Source organism: Marmota flaviventris, chromosome 2, assembly GCF_047511675.1.
Source record: "Marmota flaviventris isolate mMarFla1 chromosome 2, mMarFla1.hap1, whole genome shotgun sequence".
NCBI lineage: Eukaryota > Metazoa > Chordata > Mammalia > Rodentia > Sciuridae > Marmota > Marmota flaviventris.
This window is the reverse complement of record NC_092499.1, coordinates 66,346,998-66,368,291: the sequence shown is the minus strand read 5'-3', so window position 1 is coordinate 66,368,291 and position 21,294 is coordinate 66,346,998. Positions and strand designations below refer to the sequence as shown.

Here is a 21,294-nt window from a genome sequence, read left to right as displayed (position 1 = left end):
ACTAGCTCAAGTGTAGCAATATTAGAATACTGGGACCGTAATCGCTCTCAATAAGCAACTTTCTCCACATCAGGAAAGGTAAGCCAAGAAGACCAAGCTCTACCCTTAGAACACTGGTTCAGAGATTTTTGTCCAGAGAGAGAGGTAGTCCATAATAACAGTTTACTACAAAGATCTTTTCTAGGAACTGACCTTTTTGAAACAGAATCTGGGAATATTCAAGCCTAAAGACATTCTCTAAAACAATGGAAATTTTGATGTTAGGTAAGCAATTAAAATGAGACTGATCTTCACTCTATAAGAGCAATAAACTAAATGGACTAATTTACCAGAAAGAACCTGAGAAAGACATGACTGAAAAGAGTCCTCTATGGTTCAGGAAAAAAAAAAAAAAAAACTTGAAGTCTGGACTACAAAGCTATCTCTTATTGAATTTAATTGGATGAGACTTTGAAGTCTGATCCTAAGACATTGTTTAAACCCATAGTGCAATTGGCTGCAAATTAATGGAGTCCTACAACATAGTGTAGTGGAAAAACAATACAACAACAAAGTCAAATAGCTTAACAGAGATAAGCTAACAGTAAATAAATAATTCTCTAGTAAAGTAGAAATAGCCATCCTAGGGTGAGTATGTGCCTACCTCGGTTGAGTACTCCAAGAAGTGATATCAGAGGCTTCATCCTGGGTAGAAAGTAGACTTTAGCATATTAGTCTATATAGTTCAGTAATCAAGTAAGAAAGCAAACAACAACAAAAAGACCCTAGAGAGGGGAGAGGGCAATCAGTATCCAGAGGTACTATAGTTGACTACATAACTATCTAGTTTTAATAAAAATTATGAGGTATGTAAGGAAGAGGAGAATGTGTTCCATATAAAGAAAACAAAGCAAGAAACAAAAGCCGCCAAGGACTAGTTCTAAATGTTAGATTAATAAACAGATTTCATAGCAGCCTATATAAATATGTTCAAAAGAAGAAATTATAGGAAACCATGCTACAAATAATTAAATCATGTTATGATGACAGTGTCTCATCAAGTAGCATATTAGTGGGTATTCTAGAGAAACAGAATCCATAGGAAATGTGTGTGTGTGTGTGTATGTGAAGAAATTTATTCTGAGAATTTGCTCATGTGATAATAGAGGCCAAGAAGTCTCATGGTATACCATCTGCAAGCTGGAGAATCGGGAAAGCCAATGGATAAATTGGATTGATTTGGATAAATCAATCCAAATCCAAAGAACTGAGAGTTGGGGGAGATGATTATATAACTCCAACTCTCAGGCCAAAACTTTATGAGCCAGGGCCTTATTGATATTAAGTCCAAGGGTTAAAAAGCCTAAGAATCAGGAGCTTCAAGTACAGAAGAAGATGGAGTTTTCCAGCTTGAGAAAAGAAAAGGAGAGAGTTCATCTCCTCTGCCTTTTTTTCCTCTTTGAACAATCAGCAGACTGGATAATGCATGCCCCCATTAGTGAGAGTGGATCCTTTTTATTCTAATTCAAATGCTAATCTCCTCAGAAATGGTCTCATAGACACACTCAGAAACAATGTTTTACCAGTACTCTGGGTATGACACATAAAACTAATTCCCACAAATAGAGAATATCGATAGATATTATTTTTTTAAATTAAAAAAACAAATGCAGTTTCTGGAGTTGAAAATATAATAGTTGAAATGGAAGATTCACTATAAAGGAAATCAAAACCAATTTGAGTTGGCAGAAGAAAAAAAATCAGTGAACTTGAAGATAGAACAATAGAAGCCAAAGAACAGACAAACAAAAGAATAAAGAAAATTGAATAGAATCTCAGAGAAATGTGGGACACTGTTAAGTACACCAACGTTTGCCTGATTGGAGTATAAGAAGAGGGCAGAAAAATATTATAGAAAATAATGGCTGAAAACTTGTTAAATTTGATTACCAACATAAATACGTATATCCAAGAAGCTCTGTTAACCCCTGATGGGTTAAATCCACACTCACATACCACAGTAAACGTACTAAAAAATGTAGAGAAATTTTTAAAAGTAGATAAGAGGAAAAAGTCATCATATACAAATAAACCCAGTAAAATTCACTTATGTCTTGTCATCAGAATTGAGGCTGAAATCATATGACATCGGCCTAGTATTGAAAGAAAAAAAAAAAAACTGTGGAACAGCCAAGAATCTTATATAGAGGAAAATTATTTTTTGAAAATGAAGGTAAAATAAGTTATTCTAAAATACAAAAACTGAATTTGTTACTAGCAAACCCACTTTTCCCTTTGTTAATTTATTCAGTTTCATAGCTATCTTTTAGGATCTGTTTCCTAAAATAAACTTTTATTGAATTATAACAGGTTTTGTGTGTTGTGCATGTAGAAAAGTACACTAATTCTTAAGGATGAACCTTGATGAATTCTCCCAAAGTGAACACATCTAAACCATACTCAGAAATAGAATAATACCAGCATCCCAGAAATCTCCACATAACCCTTCTTACTTGCTATTCCCCAAAAGTAATGACAGTCCTCATTTCTAGCACGGTAGATTATCTTACCTTTTTTTAGAACAGTTTGTCTGTGATTCTAAAAAGTTTTATCTATGGAATTATAAATTAAAATCTGTATTTTATTTAATTAAATATATAACAATTTATCAATTATTTTGTTGAAAGATATTTTGGTTGCTTCTAGTTAGGAGCTATGGTAAATTAAGCTACAAGAAACAATTTTGTACATGTCTTTTGGTGCACATGTGTGAATTTCCTTTAGATATCCAACTAGTGGACAGGATAGAGATAACCTAAATATTGGGTTATAGATCTGCAAATGAATGCTGCATGCTAGATTCTATAATATTCCCAAGTGGTGGCTAATTTATACTTCCTTTAACATTTTCATAAAGAATGCCAGTTTGCTTCCATATCACTGAAAGTATTGTAAATCTTTTCATTGTAGTCATCTTAGAAAATAGTGATCCCTGAATATGGTTTTAATTTTTCCCTTCATAATTAATGTTTTTGAGCATTTTTGCATTTCTTCTTGGTCATTTGAACCTCCTCTTATAAAGTACTGATTCATGGCTTTCCCACTGTTTAAAAATTAGGTTATCTATCTTCTCATTAATTAGTAGATTATAATTATACTTTATAGAGTCTGAATATGAGCCCTTGATGCATGTATTGCACCTATTTATTCTTCCACTCTTTTTTTTTCTTTTCATAAAATATCTTTGCCAAATAGAAATTCTTAATTTTAATGAGTTAGCTTGTCAATCTTTTAATTACAGTGAGTGAATAAATATCTGTTGATTAAATGAATGATCCTAAAGTAGTTCAATGTTTAGAGCTGAATAATTTCATTATGAAATAAGTTATATATCAAATTTATGTTTTAAAATATTTTTTAGAGCACAAAAAACTGATTAGCTGGCTATGGAGTCAAAGACTTCTTCATGGAGAATATAATAGGGGGGACTTTTAAAGTAAAGGAAATGTGAACAAAAACAGTAAATATGAATAAGCACAGTGTTTTTCAAAAGTGCAAGGTTGGATAAAGTCAAATGATTATTAAGAATAATTACAGGAGCCAGGCGAGGTTGTGCACACCCATAATCCCAGAAGCTTGGGAGGCTGAGGCGCAGAGTATTGCAAGTTCAAAGCCAGCCTCAGCAAAAAGCAAAGCACTAAGCAACTTAGTGAGACCCTGTCTCCAAATAAAATACAAAAAAGGGCTGAGGATGTAGCTCAGTGATCCAGTGCCCCTGAATTCAATCCCTAATATGGATAATGATGATGATGATGATGATGGTAATACCAACAGAAGATAATGTGGACTGGAATAACACTATAAAGATAAATACATGCTGGGCACAGTGGCTCAGGAGGCTAAAGCAGGAAGATCACAAGTTCAAAACCAACCTCAGAAACTTAGCGAGGCCCTCAGCAATTTAGTGAGACCCTATCTCTAAATAAAAAATGAAAAGGGCTGGGATGTGGTTGAGTGGTTAAACATCCCTGGGTTCAATCCCTGGTATAAAAAAAGAGAAGAAAAAAATAAGCAGTATAGCCACAGAGCAATTTTCTAAATATATTTCTACATATTTTGTAACAAAGGAAAATCATTTTCATATTTATTTCAGGGAATTTACTGTTCTTATCAAAATGGATTATAAGGAGGCATAAAGGCAGACCATTTAGGATGCCGTATACCAAATCTAGATGAATGATGATAAAGATAACAAACTTATATAAGACAGTGAAAACAGAAATGGAAAATTTGGAAGGTATATTATATTTTATCCTCCATATAAAAGGCTCTGCTCCTTAAAAGGATGGTGACATTATGTGCTTCTCAACAATTCTGAGATTGCCTAAAAACACAGGTAATGAAACCTATTATTTAGGGAATAACATAGCCTACCGCTGTCATGAAGATTAAATATTTCTAAAGTACTTAACATAATGCTTTACATAGTAAATGCCCAGTAAATGCAACCATATGGTGTGATTCTAATAGACTTGAGAATTGAGGAATAGAAATAAAGATTACATCAAGTTAGCTTACACAACTTTATGAAAGATAGAACCAGTCCTTTAGTCAGTGAATCCAAAGGAGTACCATATTTGGGGGAGGAAAATGAGTGTTGGAGGTCTTTCAGGCATACAGTCAAGAACATACCTATTTCTGCTTTATTCGTTGTAAATAATGTTGATATTTCTTGGTATTCACATAAGTGAGAGCCCTGTTTTCTAATATGTTATTCTCAGAATAAAAATATCCCAGAGGATTGACGTAAGAAATACAATTCTTTCAAGTAGTAACAATATAATGTAGCTGCAGATTTTCTCTCTATGGTATTTTCGATCATCTGGTACCACCTACCTTAAAAAAAAAAAAAAAAAACAGAATTTAGTCTTACTAATATGTAACGTGGAGTGGGTAATTTTCCTCTCAACAGCAGAACATTCCCTAGTAAAGAGAATACTCCTTGGCTCTTTTCAAAAAGATAGCTTAAAACTATCCATCTTTCTGCCATGTTTTTGCTTCTTTGATAGATCAATGTTCTTTTGTTTCTTTTACTGAATATTGCATATCTATATTTAAAAAATCTTGGCTAAAATTCCATCAAATTACTAAATTACTAATTTCTTGACTTAACTGTGATGAATGTCCTCTGCAATTCTTTACATATAAAGACAATTTTTATTGGTTCTTTTTAGTTATACATGAGAGTATAACTAAAAATTATAACTCAGTGGTCGAGTGCCTCTGATAAAATTATACATGCGTGGAATATATCTTATTCTCACAAGGGCCCTAGTCTTGTTGATGGTTATACATAATGATGGGATTCATTGTGGTATATTCATATATATACATAGGAAAGTTATGTCAGATGCCTTCCACTGTCTTTCGTATTCCTGTCTTCCCTTCATTCCCCTTTATCTAATCCTCTGAAGTATTATTCTTTCCCTCATCCCCCTTTATTATGGGTTAGCTCCCACATATTAGAGAAAACATTCACCCTTTGGTTTTTTTGGGATTTGTTTATTTCACTTAGCATGACATTTATTTACATAGACATAGAAAGTCTGTTGCAACATCTTGAACATATTTTTTGAACTGCTGATGTTCTGATAGAAAGCTAAACCACACGGATGTTTTTAATATTAAAAATTGTTTAGGAATCAGACCTTTATATTCTACATAAAACTCTATATCAGCGAACTAAATTATATTTTTTAAATAGAATTAAATTCATTAAATAATATACATCCCATGACCAATTACTTGTGTAACCTCAGCCTAGAATAAAATATTCAAAGGAAAAGCCGTATTATATATGAAAATTTTTCAGAGGTGTGTCATTAACCTTTGAGAGACAGCATTATAACTGTGATGAAAATTCTTCTTTTTAATACTAATTGTATAATTTCAATATGATGATACCTTCTCACCCCAAATTTTGATGCATACAAAAATCAATAATAAACAATATAGTTTAACCAGGTATCATTGTTCCTTAATAGTTTTGTGTGTGGGTGTGGGTACACACATAGAAATAGGTAATTCTTTTTTTTAGTTTCTAATATGAACCCAGAATCACAGTAAACTTTTTAAAACATGTATTAGTTGTATATACTGGTCAAGTCCAATGTGGTATTTCAATACATGTATACAGCATGCATTGATCATACCCAGCTTTCCTTTATCCTCCGCTACTTATCCCCTTCTCTGTTTCTATTAACAATTATTCTACATTCAGAAATAGATGTGAAGTTTTTTTTTTTTTTTTTTAATCTTCTACATATGAGAAAGAACACGTGGCACTTGTCCTTCTGTGTCTGGCTTTTTCTTTTTATTCAGTATGCTATCCTCTAGTTATATCCATTTTGCTGCAGATGACAAGATATCATCCTTCCTTATAGTTGAATAATATTCCATTGTGTATGTGTACCACATTTTCTTTATTCACGCATCTAATGATGGGCATCTTGTATGATTGTATATCTAAACTATTGTGAAAAGTACCACAGTAAACATGGGGATATAGGTATCTCTTTGGTATGCTGATTTCATTTGCTGTAGATACATACCCAGAAGAGGGATAGCTGGATCATATGGTACATATATTTTTAGGGTTTTTTTTAATGAACCTCCATTCTGTTCCCCACAATTGTTATATTAATTTGGATTCTACCAACCAAATATGACTGTTCTCTTTTCTCCTCAGTCTCACTAGCTTTTTATTTGTTTTTTTTTTTTTTTTGATAATTCCAATTCTAACTGGGGTGAGATGTTATTTCATAATAGTTTTGATTTGTAAACTCTTTGAATGTACTTTCATATGTTTGAGCATATTTTCATATATTTATTGGCCATTAATATCAATTCATGTCATTTGCCTATTTTTAATTGGATTGCTTGTTTGTTGTTGTTGTTGCTGCTGCTACTATTAAGACTTTTTAGTTCCTTATGTAATCTGGACATTAATCCTTCATCAGGAGAAGAGTTCCCAAGTATTCTCCCATGTCTCTTCACTTTGCTAATTGTTTCCTTTATTTTATAGAAGATAGTTTTATATAATCTCATTTATCAAATTGTATTTTTGTTTCCTGTGCTTTGAGGGTCTTATCCAAATAATCATTGCCTATACCAATGTCTTGGCATATTTCCCCTATTTTCTTATAGTAGTTTTATATTTTCAGGATGTTCAGGTAGGTCTTGGATCCATTTTGAGTTGATTTTTGTACAGGCTGAAAGACAAAGGTCAAGTTTTATTCATCTGTAGATAGATAGCCAGCTTTCCCAGTACCATTTGTTGAAGAGACTGTAACTTTTCCATTATTAAGAATCATTTGGCTATAGACACACAGATTAATTTTGGGGATCTCCATAGTATTTTATTAGTCTGTGAATTTGTTTTTATGCCAGTACCATGTTGTTTTGGTTGTATGGGTAATTGGACATTTTAATAATATTAATCTTATAGTCCATGAACATGGGAGGTCTTTCAATATTTTTCTGGCTCCTAGAGTTCTGTAAGGTACTTTAACAAAACAACCCAAGGAATCGTTAGTGGGATTCCAAATTTATATCTGGTTGGTCAGCAATATAGGTGACAACTTACTGTTTATTATTGGCATCTGAAATAGGAGGCTGTCTCATGAAACTAATCCATTACCTCTGGGACCTGATATTATCTCCAGGTAGATAAGGTGAAAATTGAATTAAATTATTGGACATCTAGATTATGTTTGCTAGGAAATTGTTTAGTGTATTGGGAAATAGCATCACATTTACAGTGTCAGAAATTTTATGTTTAGTTCTATATGAAGGTAGGAAAAATAGTTTGGTTTCACCTCTTATAAACATTAAAATTATATTACACAAATTACATGCTAAAAGTAAGCACCATGAAGAATAAATATATAAGGTGCTTACCTAGTCAAGGGCATTAGGGAAGACTTTCCTAAATGAAATTTAAGCTTAGTGGGTTTAGGCAGGCTGTTTGGGGGATAGGGATGAAAGTGAGAGGAAAACGGGAGAGTTCAATGCTAGAAAAAAATTTTGTAATAGAAGATAGAGGTATGAATAGGATTTTGGAAGGAAAGTTTTAAAGACCACTTTCAGTATTTTGATCTTTATTTTGAACATACTGGGAAAGTTATTAATGGATACTGGGCAAGGAAGAGACATTATTAGATATTTGACAATTCTCAATCTATTGTCATACACTCAAAGTTCACATATCATATTCTTAGTGTCTATAGCAATGGCAGTAGTAATTGTTGGTCTTTCTTACTACTGTACAAGTGATGTGATGTTAAGATTTTAGAGGATTGAGATTCAAGATAGCATATTAGAGGAAGGCTGTATTTCCAATTTACCATGGCTTGGGATTCAAGCAGTAGAAATACTTCTTCTCAGCCAGGTGGGTGAAAGAGGAAATTCACTGAAATTTAATATCAGTCAGAGTCTCTTAGAGACTCAAATTTGGGTGCATTTAACAAAGAACAAGAAAGATTACAATTGGAGCCAAGTTGGTGTCAGCAGCAACAGTCATCAGAGGGGAAGGATAACATTCAGAAATACAAAGAATAATTTGGCAAGAAAAAACCCGTGGATCAGAAAATCAGCATGAACTTAACTGATCCAGAGGCTACACAGCAAAATGATGTATGAAAAATACTATGTACTTTTTAACTGGCCAATGGAAAGAGCTGAGGTGGGAAACACCTTGAGGAGGCCATGATGCAGGAGCTTGGGAGATCATAGTGAACACTGTCATACTGTCTGGGCAAATACCCACCAGGTGGCCTAGGGTGTACCTATAAGTACATAAGTGAAGCAAGCACAGGAAAAATTATATCCAGGGGGATTCAGGTCAGAAAAATTAAGTATAGTAGCTCACATGACCAGCTGAAGAGGGTTTGGAAACTGAATAGGTGGGTGTGAATATACTAAGGAACTAAGCATGGGAAGGCCATATTCATGGACTGCAGAGTGTGTAGAGTTGGTCCCTCTGCCCCTGAGTAGAATTCTTGGGATACTTCTGAGATCTAGACTTCTAGCAGAGATCATCATTAGGCTGGCCCTAGGTTTACATTGAGCTAACCTCTGCAGAACAGATACCACCAAAAAACACCCTGCAGGCCTGATTTGATCTAAGCCACAGCTGCTAGAACTACCCTCACAGAACTCTGCAGTAGCCCCACTCTGGGAGAGCACCCATCTGGTCTGTTCACAACCAACAGTACTTCCCATTCCATCCTACCTTATGCCTGTGAAAAGGGAAGCTGAGAGTTATTTCAACCAGCTTCAGTTTTAGGCCACTCCAGCTGGCAGCTCAGTGAGCAACACAGAAAGAGAAAGGAATTGACAAACCCAAGGCCCCCAGTCCCCTTTTCTCTCAGAACATAACCCAGGAAGAAACAGAAAAAAGAATAGTCAAGCACAGGCAGTGACCATCCATCCTCATTGATTCTTTTTACCTTCTCAGTGTACACTGTTATTCTTCATTAAGAATGCCCTGCATCCTGTTTCTTTTGGTGTTCTTTCTGTACTGATTTGTTCATGGATATATATGTGTATACACATATATACACATACATATATTTGTTTCTTCATTTTTCCTTATCTTTTTACAAAAGTCATTTTTCCCTGTCTTGACTTCTGAGAGTTAGAGTTCTTGGTTATTTCATCTTCCAGTTTTTGTTATTGTTGTTGTTGATGATGATGTTTCTCTTTCTCTCATTTTATTCTTGTTGCTTCTTCTTGTTTCTTCTCCTGATAACATCCAAATTCTCTTGTTCCTTGTTTTTCTCTTTGTTAATTCCTATTTCTTCTTCTCCTTCTTTATAACCATTGCTTGCTAAATCTCTTCTGCATTCTACTTACATTTTGAATGTTCTAAACTTTCTTCTACCTTCCCATCACATTGTCTTCTCTCTTAAGGAACTGTGTTTTTAATCATCTTTTAATACTACTAGGTTTATGTAACTCTTGCCTGCATCATTCATGTTGTTGTATTAGCATTATGTATGATATAGTTGATATCTGCTGTTTACTTTAATACCAGATCTAATTCACATTTATTGTTTTTGCTGCTGGCAATTGCTGACCCCAACATTTCTGTTTTTGTGGTAATTAGTGTTGTAGAAGTCATAGTCAGCATTGGGTATTTATTTTAATGCTATATATTGTTTACTTCAGTTGTTGTTATTGTTTGTCTCTCCCTTTTCTGTGAGGTACTGGAAATCTACAGGGACACTAGAAGTTCACAGCATTGAAACTCTGCTGCTGAACTAAACCTAGCTGAAAAACAATGTACCTTGCTCCACATGCAAATTAACCACACTCAGCTATATTTTAATACACAGAATGGAAGAGACAGAAACCCCAACCTAATGACCAGGCCCAAAGTATGAAGAGCTAGAAGGCCCTCACCTCTCCAAAACATATTATAAATAAAATGCCTCATATATAGAACGAGAACAGAATTTCAAAAGCGTCAAGAGAAAAACATCAGGTTACATTTAGAGGCAAATCCAGGGATCAAATTAAATGTTAGATATAAATCAAAATGGCAGGAATTAATAGAAATCTCTCTACAATAATACTGAAGGAAATTGGTTTCAACTCTACAGTTAAAAGACATGAGTACATTAGTGGTAGAATACATTAAAATAAAAGACCTAACTATATGTTGTTTGCAAGAGGCTGATCTTAGGCAAAGGTAGCCACAGACTGAAAGTAAAAGGATAGAAATTTTTATGCTATGCAAATTGAGCCCCAAAATAAGTAGGAGTAACTACTCTCATATCTGAGAAAGCAAATTTCAACCCAAGATTTAAAGAGATGAAGAAGGTCACTTCATACTGGTAAAGAGAACAATCCAGCAAGAAAATATAATGATAGTAAATATTTATGCCCCAAACACTGGTACACCTAATTACATAAAACAGACACTACTTGAATTAAAAACTCAGACCCTATTACAATATTAATGTGATTTCAGATTACCTCTCGGGCTGATAGGTTATCCAGACATAAATTCAGTAGACCCTTTGGACCTGAAAATGTTATAAATCAAATGAACTTAAGAGATTTCTATGGAATATTTTATCCAACAACAGCCAAATACATTTTCTTCTTAGCAGCCTGTGGAACCCTCTCCAAAATAAACCATATCTTAGGCAACAAAGCAACTCTTAGCAAATAATATATAATATATATAAAATAATAATAACAATATATAAATATCTAATTTCTTGCCTGTTATTCGATAATAATGGAATGAAATTAGAAATTAACAAAAACTCTACAGACCTATAATGTTTTGGAAAGTCTAGCCCAGTTGCAAGGTTGTGGAAATAAACCCTAACTCTTGACAGGAGGATTTACTAAGAATATATGGCTCTTATAATATATATAATAATAATACATATATTGCATATAATAATAATAATAATAAATAATAATACTATATATGCAATATATATTATATAGTATTATTATACATAGTATTATATATACATATTTTTATATAGGTAGTATTACTGTATCTTAAAAATATAGAGAAAATTATGTTATTTTTAAAAATATGTATAGTATTATTATCAAATATATATAATATACTTTTAGTTATTGAATACAAAATTTATTTCTGAACTTGGTAAAATAAGAAGGAAAGGAAAATTAAATGCACTATCAGGATGAATGCCAAATACCAGTAAATTCAGTGTATAAAATGTATTTTAATTATACATGAAAATTACAAAGAATTCAAACAATGCCGAAAGAGTAAAAGTAAAATGTATTCCACATGTAATTAGCCAGAAGTAGCCATTGTTAACCTTTAAGTTGTAAAACATTCTAACATCTTTCTATGACTGTAATGTAGATAGAATAGATGAATGTTAACATAGGTGAAAGACATAATCATATGTATTACTTTGGGATAATTCTGTAAATCTAATACAACACAGCATTTTATTTACATTTTTTTAAAGAAACTGAATGAAAGAACATTGACTTTGAAATAACTATTTTATATTGTAAGACCTATTATGCACTAAATGAACTTCCTCTAAATGTAAAAAACAAAATTAGGAACATTAAGAGGTTTCAGCAATGTTTATTATCTTTCAAACCTTATAGGATTTGTTGTTATGAAAAATAACAACATAAACAGTGTTACATCTCTTTGCACCTTCCTTCTCCTTACTTTTAAGTCTCTGTTCATTATAGGATTTTCAGACTAATAGAGCAATAGCCAGGCCTCCTCCTACTAGAGTTTAATTTCAAAACCATTGCAATGATGTAGATGAAAAGCTTAAAAGTCTGAAACTTACACAGGGAAAAACAGGGAACCAAGAAACCACAGACAATATGCAATCTTTGTTGTAATACTCTACTCTTCCTCCCTGAAATGTTATTAAATGTCCATTACTATAGTTTTTCTTCTTAGAATTTGGTTTATGATTATATGGGGAGTGTCATCAAATTTCAGATCAGTTCCTCAGTTCAGTGTGTATTTGTGAAACTTTATCTTGATCCCAATTAGGCAGTCTCTTGTTATATCTATTTCTGATAGCACTTGCTTACTAGACAAAAAAGATAAGGGCCATATTTTAGTTTGCATTTCTCTATATTTGGAGTATTAGTGAGAATTTTGAGGCATTTGCTAATCCTTTTTTTTTTGTACTGTGGATTGAACCCAGGCACATTTAACTACTGAGTCAAGTCCCTAGCCCTTTTTTATATTTTATTTGGAGTCAGGGTCTCCCTGAGTTGCTTATGGCCACACTAAATTGCTGAGTCTGGCTTTGAACTTGCTATCCTTCTACCTTAGCATCCCCAGCCACTGGGATTACAGGCTTGTGCCACCATGCCCAGCACTAATCCACTTTTATGGCTTTTGGGGGGCCCAGAGGAGTATTAAAAACCCCCAATGCTGCTTTAAAGAGTTTCTGTTTCTGTCCGTGATCACCTAACTTTAGAGATATATGATATGAAGCTAGATATTTTTCTCACATGGTTGTTGCTACTGGAGATTTTCTGGTTTTACCCTTTTTTGTTCATTTTGTTATCTGATGGGTAAAGGAGGAAGTCTGTAAATATACCTTTATTCTCCACTAACCTATAAATCTAAGGCAGTAAATTTTTAAAGAAATGCTTTCCACATAATGGAGAATTCATCATTCAGATCAATAATGTCCTCAATTCCAGTTTAGAAAGAGATGTAAAAATTTTTTTATAAAACTGTTTAATGCAAAACTCCTCAGTAACATCCTACCTAGTAGAGATGTCCAAACATTAAGGTTTATCTAAGCATGAAAGAGATCTTAAGGTAAGGAGTTAAATATGATAAGATAAATTGATTTCTGACTAAGCCATGATAAATTACTAAGATAAATTAAAGAAGATTAATTGCTAAGAAAAATAACTAGCTAAGATAAATTGCCTTCTTGATGTAGTATAAAAAAATAAGACTCAGAATATCTAGAGTAGTACATGGTTAGAAAGCATATTTAACCTAGTATTTTGTATATGTACATATATGTATATATATCAACTTAAGGAATCTTTCTAAAAATGTAGCAGATTCTGATTTCAGTAGATCTTGGATAAGGCTCCCAATTCTTTATTCCTAACTAGCTCCCAGGTGGTAGTAATATTGTCCACATTCAGATTACACTGTTATTAACAAACTTCTCGAAAACTACATACTCAGAACTCCTGTACTTGAATGAAAACATGAGGCAAGGATCTGCCTAATTATGTTTGCAATGCTATTACCTAGTGATGTGCCTTAAATAAATGTCCACCCAGAAATATTTTCTTGTTAAATAAATAAATTATATACAACCAGAGATATGAAAAATTGCGCTCTATGTGTAATAAGAATTGTAATACATTCCGCTGTTATATATATTTTTTAAATTAATTAATCATTAAGTGCATGGCACTAGGGGCATGGAATACTTGTATTTTATATTAGTAGATGAAGAAGAAGACTACTTCTGTTTTAGAACCCAACTAATTAGGACAATAATAAGATTACTGTTTCATCTCAAAAGTCTAAAAGCATAATTAAAATTTTGTTCAGATGCAAAATTACTGTAATCACACAGCCACTTTGGACAATAAAATATTACTTCCCATATACTTAAATCCTCACTTGAGCTTACAATATCATTTAAGTGAAATAAATCTACACAGTGTTACTTGTTATTCATTCTGGAAATAGAAATGAGTAATATTTCTGTGGTGCTACTGATTTAAAACAGTCTGACATCTTGGTAGGACTACCCAATTGAGTTTGTTGTGAAATATACCCTCAGATAACTGTATAGATTGTCTCTTTGGACTAGTAGTTCTCAGTTGTTTGGCTGCACTTTAGAATTACCTTAGAAGTATTTTGGTTTGTTTGTTTGTTTTTCAATCTCAGTACTCTGAGACTGTAGGGATAGCTCATTGTAGAGCACAGACTTATCATGCACAAGCCTCTGGGTTCAATTCCTAGCATGGAAAAGAAAAATTCCAATGCTAACTCAGGCTTTACCCCTGAGGTAGAAGCCAAGTATTTTTTAGGCTTCACAGACATTTTAGTGTGCAATCAAGTTTGAACATCTTACTCTTGACCATTAGCTTTCTGAAATCAGGATTAGTTTTTACATTTATTTTATGACTGTTAATACTGTTAAATGAGTAACCAAAAATATAGGATGGATTTCACATAATTAGCATAGATAGAAAAAGTCACCAGGCACATATCCTACTTCCACTTCTGTACAAACTACCTGTGTAACGTTGAGTAAATTATTTAACTACTTTGTACTTCACTTTTCTCATCTAGAAAATAGAAAGGCAAATCTAATAAGATCCCTAGTAGCTCCAAAATTTTATGGTATATAAACCTAACCTCTGGGGCTGGGGTTGTGGCTCAGCGGTAGAGTGTTCGCCTACCACGTACGAGGCCCTGGGTTTGATCCTCAGAACCATAAATAAATAAATAAATAAAGGAATTGTGTCCAACTACAACTAAAAAATAAATATAAAAAAAATAAAAATAAACCTAACCTCTACAAGTGTCATAGTATTAATGTGACAAAAAGAACCTTAAGCAGTCATTTATTTCACTCCTTGAGTTTAAGAAATACATATAAAATTAATACTGAAAAATGTAAATTATAAAACATGAAATTGAGCATAAGATATTGACTCAATAATAGGAAAACATTAATGAGAGTCGAACAGTTCTCATTTGAATTCTACTCTTCCTCCTTCTAGTTTGTGAGCTTGTGAGCAAGTGTTTTTAATCTCTCTGAATCTATTAATTAAAAATGAATGAGTCTGTTTCAATATATATAAAATTAAATGTATGAAATAGTCAACTTGTAGGATTGATACATTTATTAAGAAGTCAGATCATATCATTAACACATAGATAGTGGGCAATTTGATTTAATTGGAGTATATATTATATGGTTGAAAAGAACTTCACATATTTTGTTAAAGTACATATAAACAGTAGTTATAAATTCTTAAAGTTTATAACTTTAAGGTATCTCTTGTGTTTCACTTGCTTTCAACAATTTGATGTTTATATCCTCATTTTAAATATTTAATAAATAGCCAAAACTGCAGTGTTATTGATCTGGAGTGAGCCTCTTCCATGAATTGCCTTCAATTTTTTCTTGTTCATTGTTAAAAAGTATCTATATCCTCACTATATAGGAAGTATATGTTTACTATATATGAAGTATTTGTGGACTTGGATGTTTTGAGCAAGTAAAGCAAGTCTTTCTGAATGTGACAATAATGTTGCTTTCTTTCAGGAAACTCTGATAGACTGGTGTGATGAAAAGGAACTTAATTTAATATTAACAACTGGAGGAACAGGGTTTGCACCACGAGATGTCACTCCAGAGGTGAGATAGTACATGTCTTTTTCATTTTTAAGGAATAATCATGTTATTTTCCATCCTTTTTACTATTTTTTTATATTATTTTTATAGTTTTGTTAGGTAAAAGAATGACTTATAAGAACACAAAAACGTGGCTACAGAAGAATTATGAAAAATGTTTCTTGAGTTTTTATTGTGGACTTAAACTAGAGATGATAGAATCTGAAGAAAACTGAACAGTTCTAAAAGTTAATCATTCATTTGCTTGGTGGTCTGCAAGTTCAGCATTACCAAAGAAAATTATAAAAAAAATTCTGTTAGCATGGCATCTGATCCATTTCAAAATTGGATCTTATTCATTTGTCTCAAAGTATAATAGGATAACTTTAATATAAAATTTATACCAATATTACAGTATTATTGATGAAAAAGGGTTACCTTTTTAAATGTGAACTACATTTAAATGCAGACTTTAATTTGACAAAGCAAAATTTCTAGGCTTCATGATACAAGAATTGTCTTCAACCTTTGCATAGGAAGAGAAATTAGGAAAATAGTAAAGAGTAAGCAGTGTCCACTAATATAGAAGGAAAAAAAGGTCTTTATTTTCCTTTAATGAAGCCATAAATTTCAGGTGAATATTTGAAATTATATGGAAACTTACATTACGCTTGGGATGGTGTTTGCATTACCCTTTCAGAAAAGTGTTTCCTGGCTCAGTTTCTACTAAATGTTAATTAAGTCTATGTTCAAATCAGTACACTATTGTATATACTGCCTTATTAACAGCAAGATATTTTTCTTTGCATTTATTAAATAATTACTGCCCTCCTTATGCTGATACAGTGGTTTTCAAACATTAACTAAGCATGAAAATCTACCAGATGACTTTTTAAAACGGATTTCTGGACCCCCACCTCTAGAGTTTTTGATTCAGTGAAAATGTAGTAGATCCCAAGATAGATGTTGATTCATAGAGTATACTTCTAAACTTTGAGAACCACTACTCTAATATATGAAAAGCAATTTTCTAAGACAAGTGGTAAAATATTTTCTGTTTTTCTGTATAAATATTACAAATTTATTATTATAATCATGATTATAAATAAGATAGATTTGCTTTTAAAGCAATCACAAGAGTTGTACTAGGAGATTGTTAATTTCAACTGTACAAACAGGAAATTCACTTTTCCACATTTATTAAGTTTCTGGATCCTAATGGGAAATGGTCCTTTGGTCAGTTTTTACATTTTGTTTATATTGTGAGACTAACTAAAAAAGTACAACTGGACAGGAAACCATCTTCTACAGAGGTTTTTTTTTGTGTGTGTGTATTCAGTTTGGTTTAGTTTGGTTTGGTTTGATTTGGTTTGGTTTGGTTTATAAGAAAGTTGACTACATATATAAAGGCATTCATTTTTGTAATTTGGGTATTCAGTTTTTGAGGTCTATGACCTTGAGTTTGTATGGTGGTTTAATATTCTCATACTACTACTCACTTTTATATTTAAAAAGTTTAAAAAATTACCACAGGTTTCATTTATAAACAAATAGCATTATTTTTAATTGTAAGGAAATAATTTATATCACCAGTATCTGGTATCCTGTGAACTTCAAGTTAATACCAAAATCCTAAGCTGAAAATCCAAATCTTTGAATTCTGGTTCTGCTACTGACTAAAAAAGATGATCACAGATAGGTTGATTTTACTCACACTAATGATAACAAACATGGAATTTTTTTCTCACACCAGCCACTTCAACTCTTCAGACAACAAATGTTCTCTGATGTATTTGAATTCAATTCTGACACTACCTACCTACCTACCTACCTGGAGTTATAGTCAGACTCCATATTTTTAAAGGCTCTGTACTACAGGTTGGCTTCATTTGACAGGCTAGTCTCTAGTATTGGGTCTCCAGGTTACCCACACTTCTGTCCTACTTTATTACAATGTCTATGGGTTTTCCCTTAGTCTCCCCCTATCAGATTTTATAATTAGCTGGAATGGCTCACAAAACTATGGAAAATATTTCTGTTTCCAGTTTATTATAGGGTTACAACTGAGGAACAGTCAGTTGGAAAAGATTCATAGGGCAAGGAGGGAGAATTACTGAAGTCCCATGCCCTCTTCAGCCACAGTACCTTCTAGCACCTGGAGGTGTTCACCAATTCATGAGCTCTGTATATCTTATTGTTTAATAAGAGTTTTAGAAAGCTCAATCCAGCCCCACCCCCTAAGTGGGTGAAATTGAAAGGTCCAACTTTCTTATTACTTGGTATTTCATATGATCAGCAACATCCTGAGGCTATCTACACACACACACACACATACATACATGAACATATATATGGACAAAAGCCATATTTTTGTGTTATACTATACTAGTTGTTTAACCACTCTGTGGTACCTACTTAAGTAGGTACTTAAAATCAGGAAAGTACCTACTTACCAAGGTGTCTGTGAGCATTCAATGAGAACTATTCCTGGCATTTTAAGTAAGAATTAACTTATAAGGTTTAAATATTTTTTGTTAATTGCTCTGTAACTGCCAAATTTGTTAGTTGTTTCTTTTTTTATAACTATAAAAGACAAATATAGTCATAGATTCAAAGCATGTCCATAAAATCTTTGCTATCTTGTTAGTTTATTTCTTAATTTTCATAGAGTTAAGTTTCAAAATTGATCTTTCACATTTACATATTAATCTTGAATTTCTGCTGTTCTAGTATCTGTTTATTTTTCCTTTTTTTGATGGTCATTACAATTAGTTTACAAGTAATTAGTAATTACTTGAATATCATAGAGATATTCTTATCCTTAATGCTTTGGGTAAAGTAATATTATAATTTTTTAAATATTGCACTTAAAATATACATAAATTTGTCTTCTTAACTGTGTTTGAGAAGGGTTAATTTATCTGATTGGTAATAACTTGATTCTGTTAAAGGTTCACTTCACTTTGTATTTTACATATATAAATTCATGAGGTAGGAATACATGTGATAGGAATATGTCAAAATGAATCCCACTATTGTGTATAATTATAATACACCGATTTTTAAAACTAATTAAAAATAAACAAAAGCAATAAAGAACCAACAAAATAATTCTGATTTCTCATTTTCTTTATACCCTTAAATAGGTAACAGTCTTATAATATTTATAATATAATCAAATACGAATTTAGAAATATTATTCTGGACATGAATTACCTAGTTGTCTTTAATGTGTCTGTCTTTGATAGTTGTGCCTAAAAGAAAAGAAACTGTTTCTAAATATATTTACCTGTAAACAAATATTTTCAAATAAAGTTAGAAGTTACTGACTTTTAAGTTATTGACTTATTAATTTAACAAAGTTAAAGTAATATAAAATGTCTCCCTTAATTAAATACTAATATTTTACAGTCAATAACTAGTTTGATCTATAAACACATATGACAATTGTGGATGTTTGTGTTGTTAAAGGAGAAAATGAACATGGGAAATGATAAAGTGAATGAAACAAAACAACCTCAAGGATCAGGGGCTGTAGCTCAGAGGCAGAGAGCTTACCTAGCATTTTGAGGCACTGGGTTTGATCATTAGCACCACGTAAAAATGAAACAAATAAAATAAAGGCATGCTGTCCATCTACAACTCCAAAAATACAAAAAACAAAACAAAAAAAAACAACCCTCAAGTGTCTGTCAGTGAATATGAACTCTAAAGGAAATCAATTTTTTTTAATCAAGTTAGAATTCTTCCCACATCTAGTAAAAAGTAATAGCAAGTTTAGCAAAGTTTATCTTGTTTCCATGTTTTAGGAATAAGGTTATCAGAATTAGTTTCCCTAAATGATGGTTTTGTTTTTTATTTTTAGACCTTTTTTTCATAGAATATGGTTCACTCAATATATACATGCCTAAATTTCAGATGCTATCAAAACTTATGTTTGATAACATAACCACATGCCTTAACTTTTTAGTTTTATTTTAATAAGAAAATTTTATTTTCAAGAATATATTTCACTATATTTTTGAAATATAATATATATATTTTATAAGTTATTGACTTATAAAACAGTGAAAGCTAGAAAATTCATTGTCACTGATGAAGTGCTGTTAATTGTAAAATTCAGTAAAACTCATTGCTATACAGATTGTCTCTATCACTTAAAAGCAATGTGTGTCTAACAAATGTACTATCATGTGAAGAATCTTCTATTCTTAAAAAAAAAAAGAAGTTTAGGACTGGGGTTGTGGCTCAGTGGTAGAGCATTTGCCTAGCATGCTTGAGGCATTACTGGGTTCAATCCCTGGCACCACATAAAAATAAAAGTATCGTCTCCATCTACAATTTAAATTTTTTTTAAAAAAATGGAAGTTTAGTTATAGTTTTATAAATCTTGACTAGAAAATGAAGATACATATGAAGTGTATATATAATTATTAAAAAGTGTTTTGATAATATTTATACTAAAATTGAAATATTAAATTGTTTAATATTTACACGATAAAAAATAACTTTCAACACTTAGAGTATTTGGGTATAGCAGAATTAAGGATTATATACTAATATATTATTATTATCATAAGTTAAATAGCTTAATAAAAGTCTATTGTATGCTTATATCTCATCCACTCATTTATTCCTCAAGCTTTTTTTTTTTTTAAGTTGTTGATGGACCATTTTTTTTTTAAATTTATATGTGGTGCTGAGGATCAAACCCAGTGTCTCACGCATGCTAAGCAAGCACTCTATCACTGAGACCACAACCCCAGACCCTAAGCACTTTTTTTTTTTAATCCTTTATCCAATGTAATGTTGGGTGCAAGAGTTTAAACATGAGTAAGATTTGGTACCTGTACTCAAAAACTTCATCTTCTAACTCAGGGATTGACCAACTGGCCATAGGCCAAATCTATCCTATCACCTTTTCTGCATGACTTGTGACCGAAGAATGAGTTTTATATTTTTGAATGACTAGAAAAAAAATTTAAAAGAGAGTCTTATTTTGTGACATGTGTATATTATTTATAATTTAATTTCAGTATTTATAAATGAAGTTTTATTATAAAACAGCTACTCTCATTTATTTATGTACTATCTATGATTATAATACATGAATTGAGCACTTGCAGCCAAGACTGTTTAACTAGAAAAACCCAAAGTATTTGCCATCTGATCCCTTGCAGAAAAATTTGCAAACCCCTGATCTATTAGATGGAAATAAGTCATCTCTACTCATTTAAAAAAAAAAATTCCTACTTTTATCTTTTATTTTTTAATAATCTGAAGTGATGTTAGGTTTATTCTTTTTAATTTTTTAAATTTAGATGGAACAAAGGAAGAATACTTTTTTTGCCATATTGAAGTGTATTGCTCCATTGTCTCTGTAGCC

At 32.0% G+C, this 21,294-nt stretch overlaps 1 protein-coding gene across 5 annotated transcripts in view; it reads left to right on the top strand.

Annotated features, from left to right (window-relative positions):
* Positions 1-21,294, top strand: part of Gphn (gephyrin) — a 623,546-nt gene that overhangs the window by 261,771 nt on the left and 340,481 nt on the right. For all 5 annotated transcript variants that reach the window (XM_027929749.3, XM_071607954.1, XM_071607955.1 and 2 more), the window contains exon 4: positions 15,840-15,932. In XM_027929749.3, the coding sequence (XP_027785550.1) occupies positions 15,840-15,932 (93 nt within the window). The remainder of the gene's footprint in view (positions 1-15,839; positions 15,933-21,294) is intronic.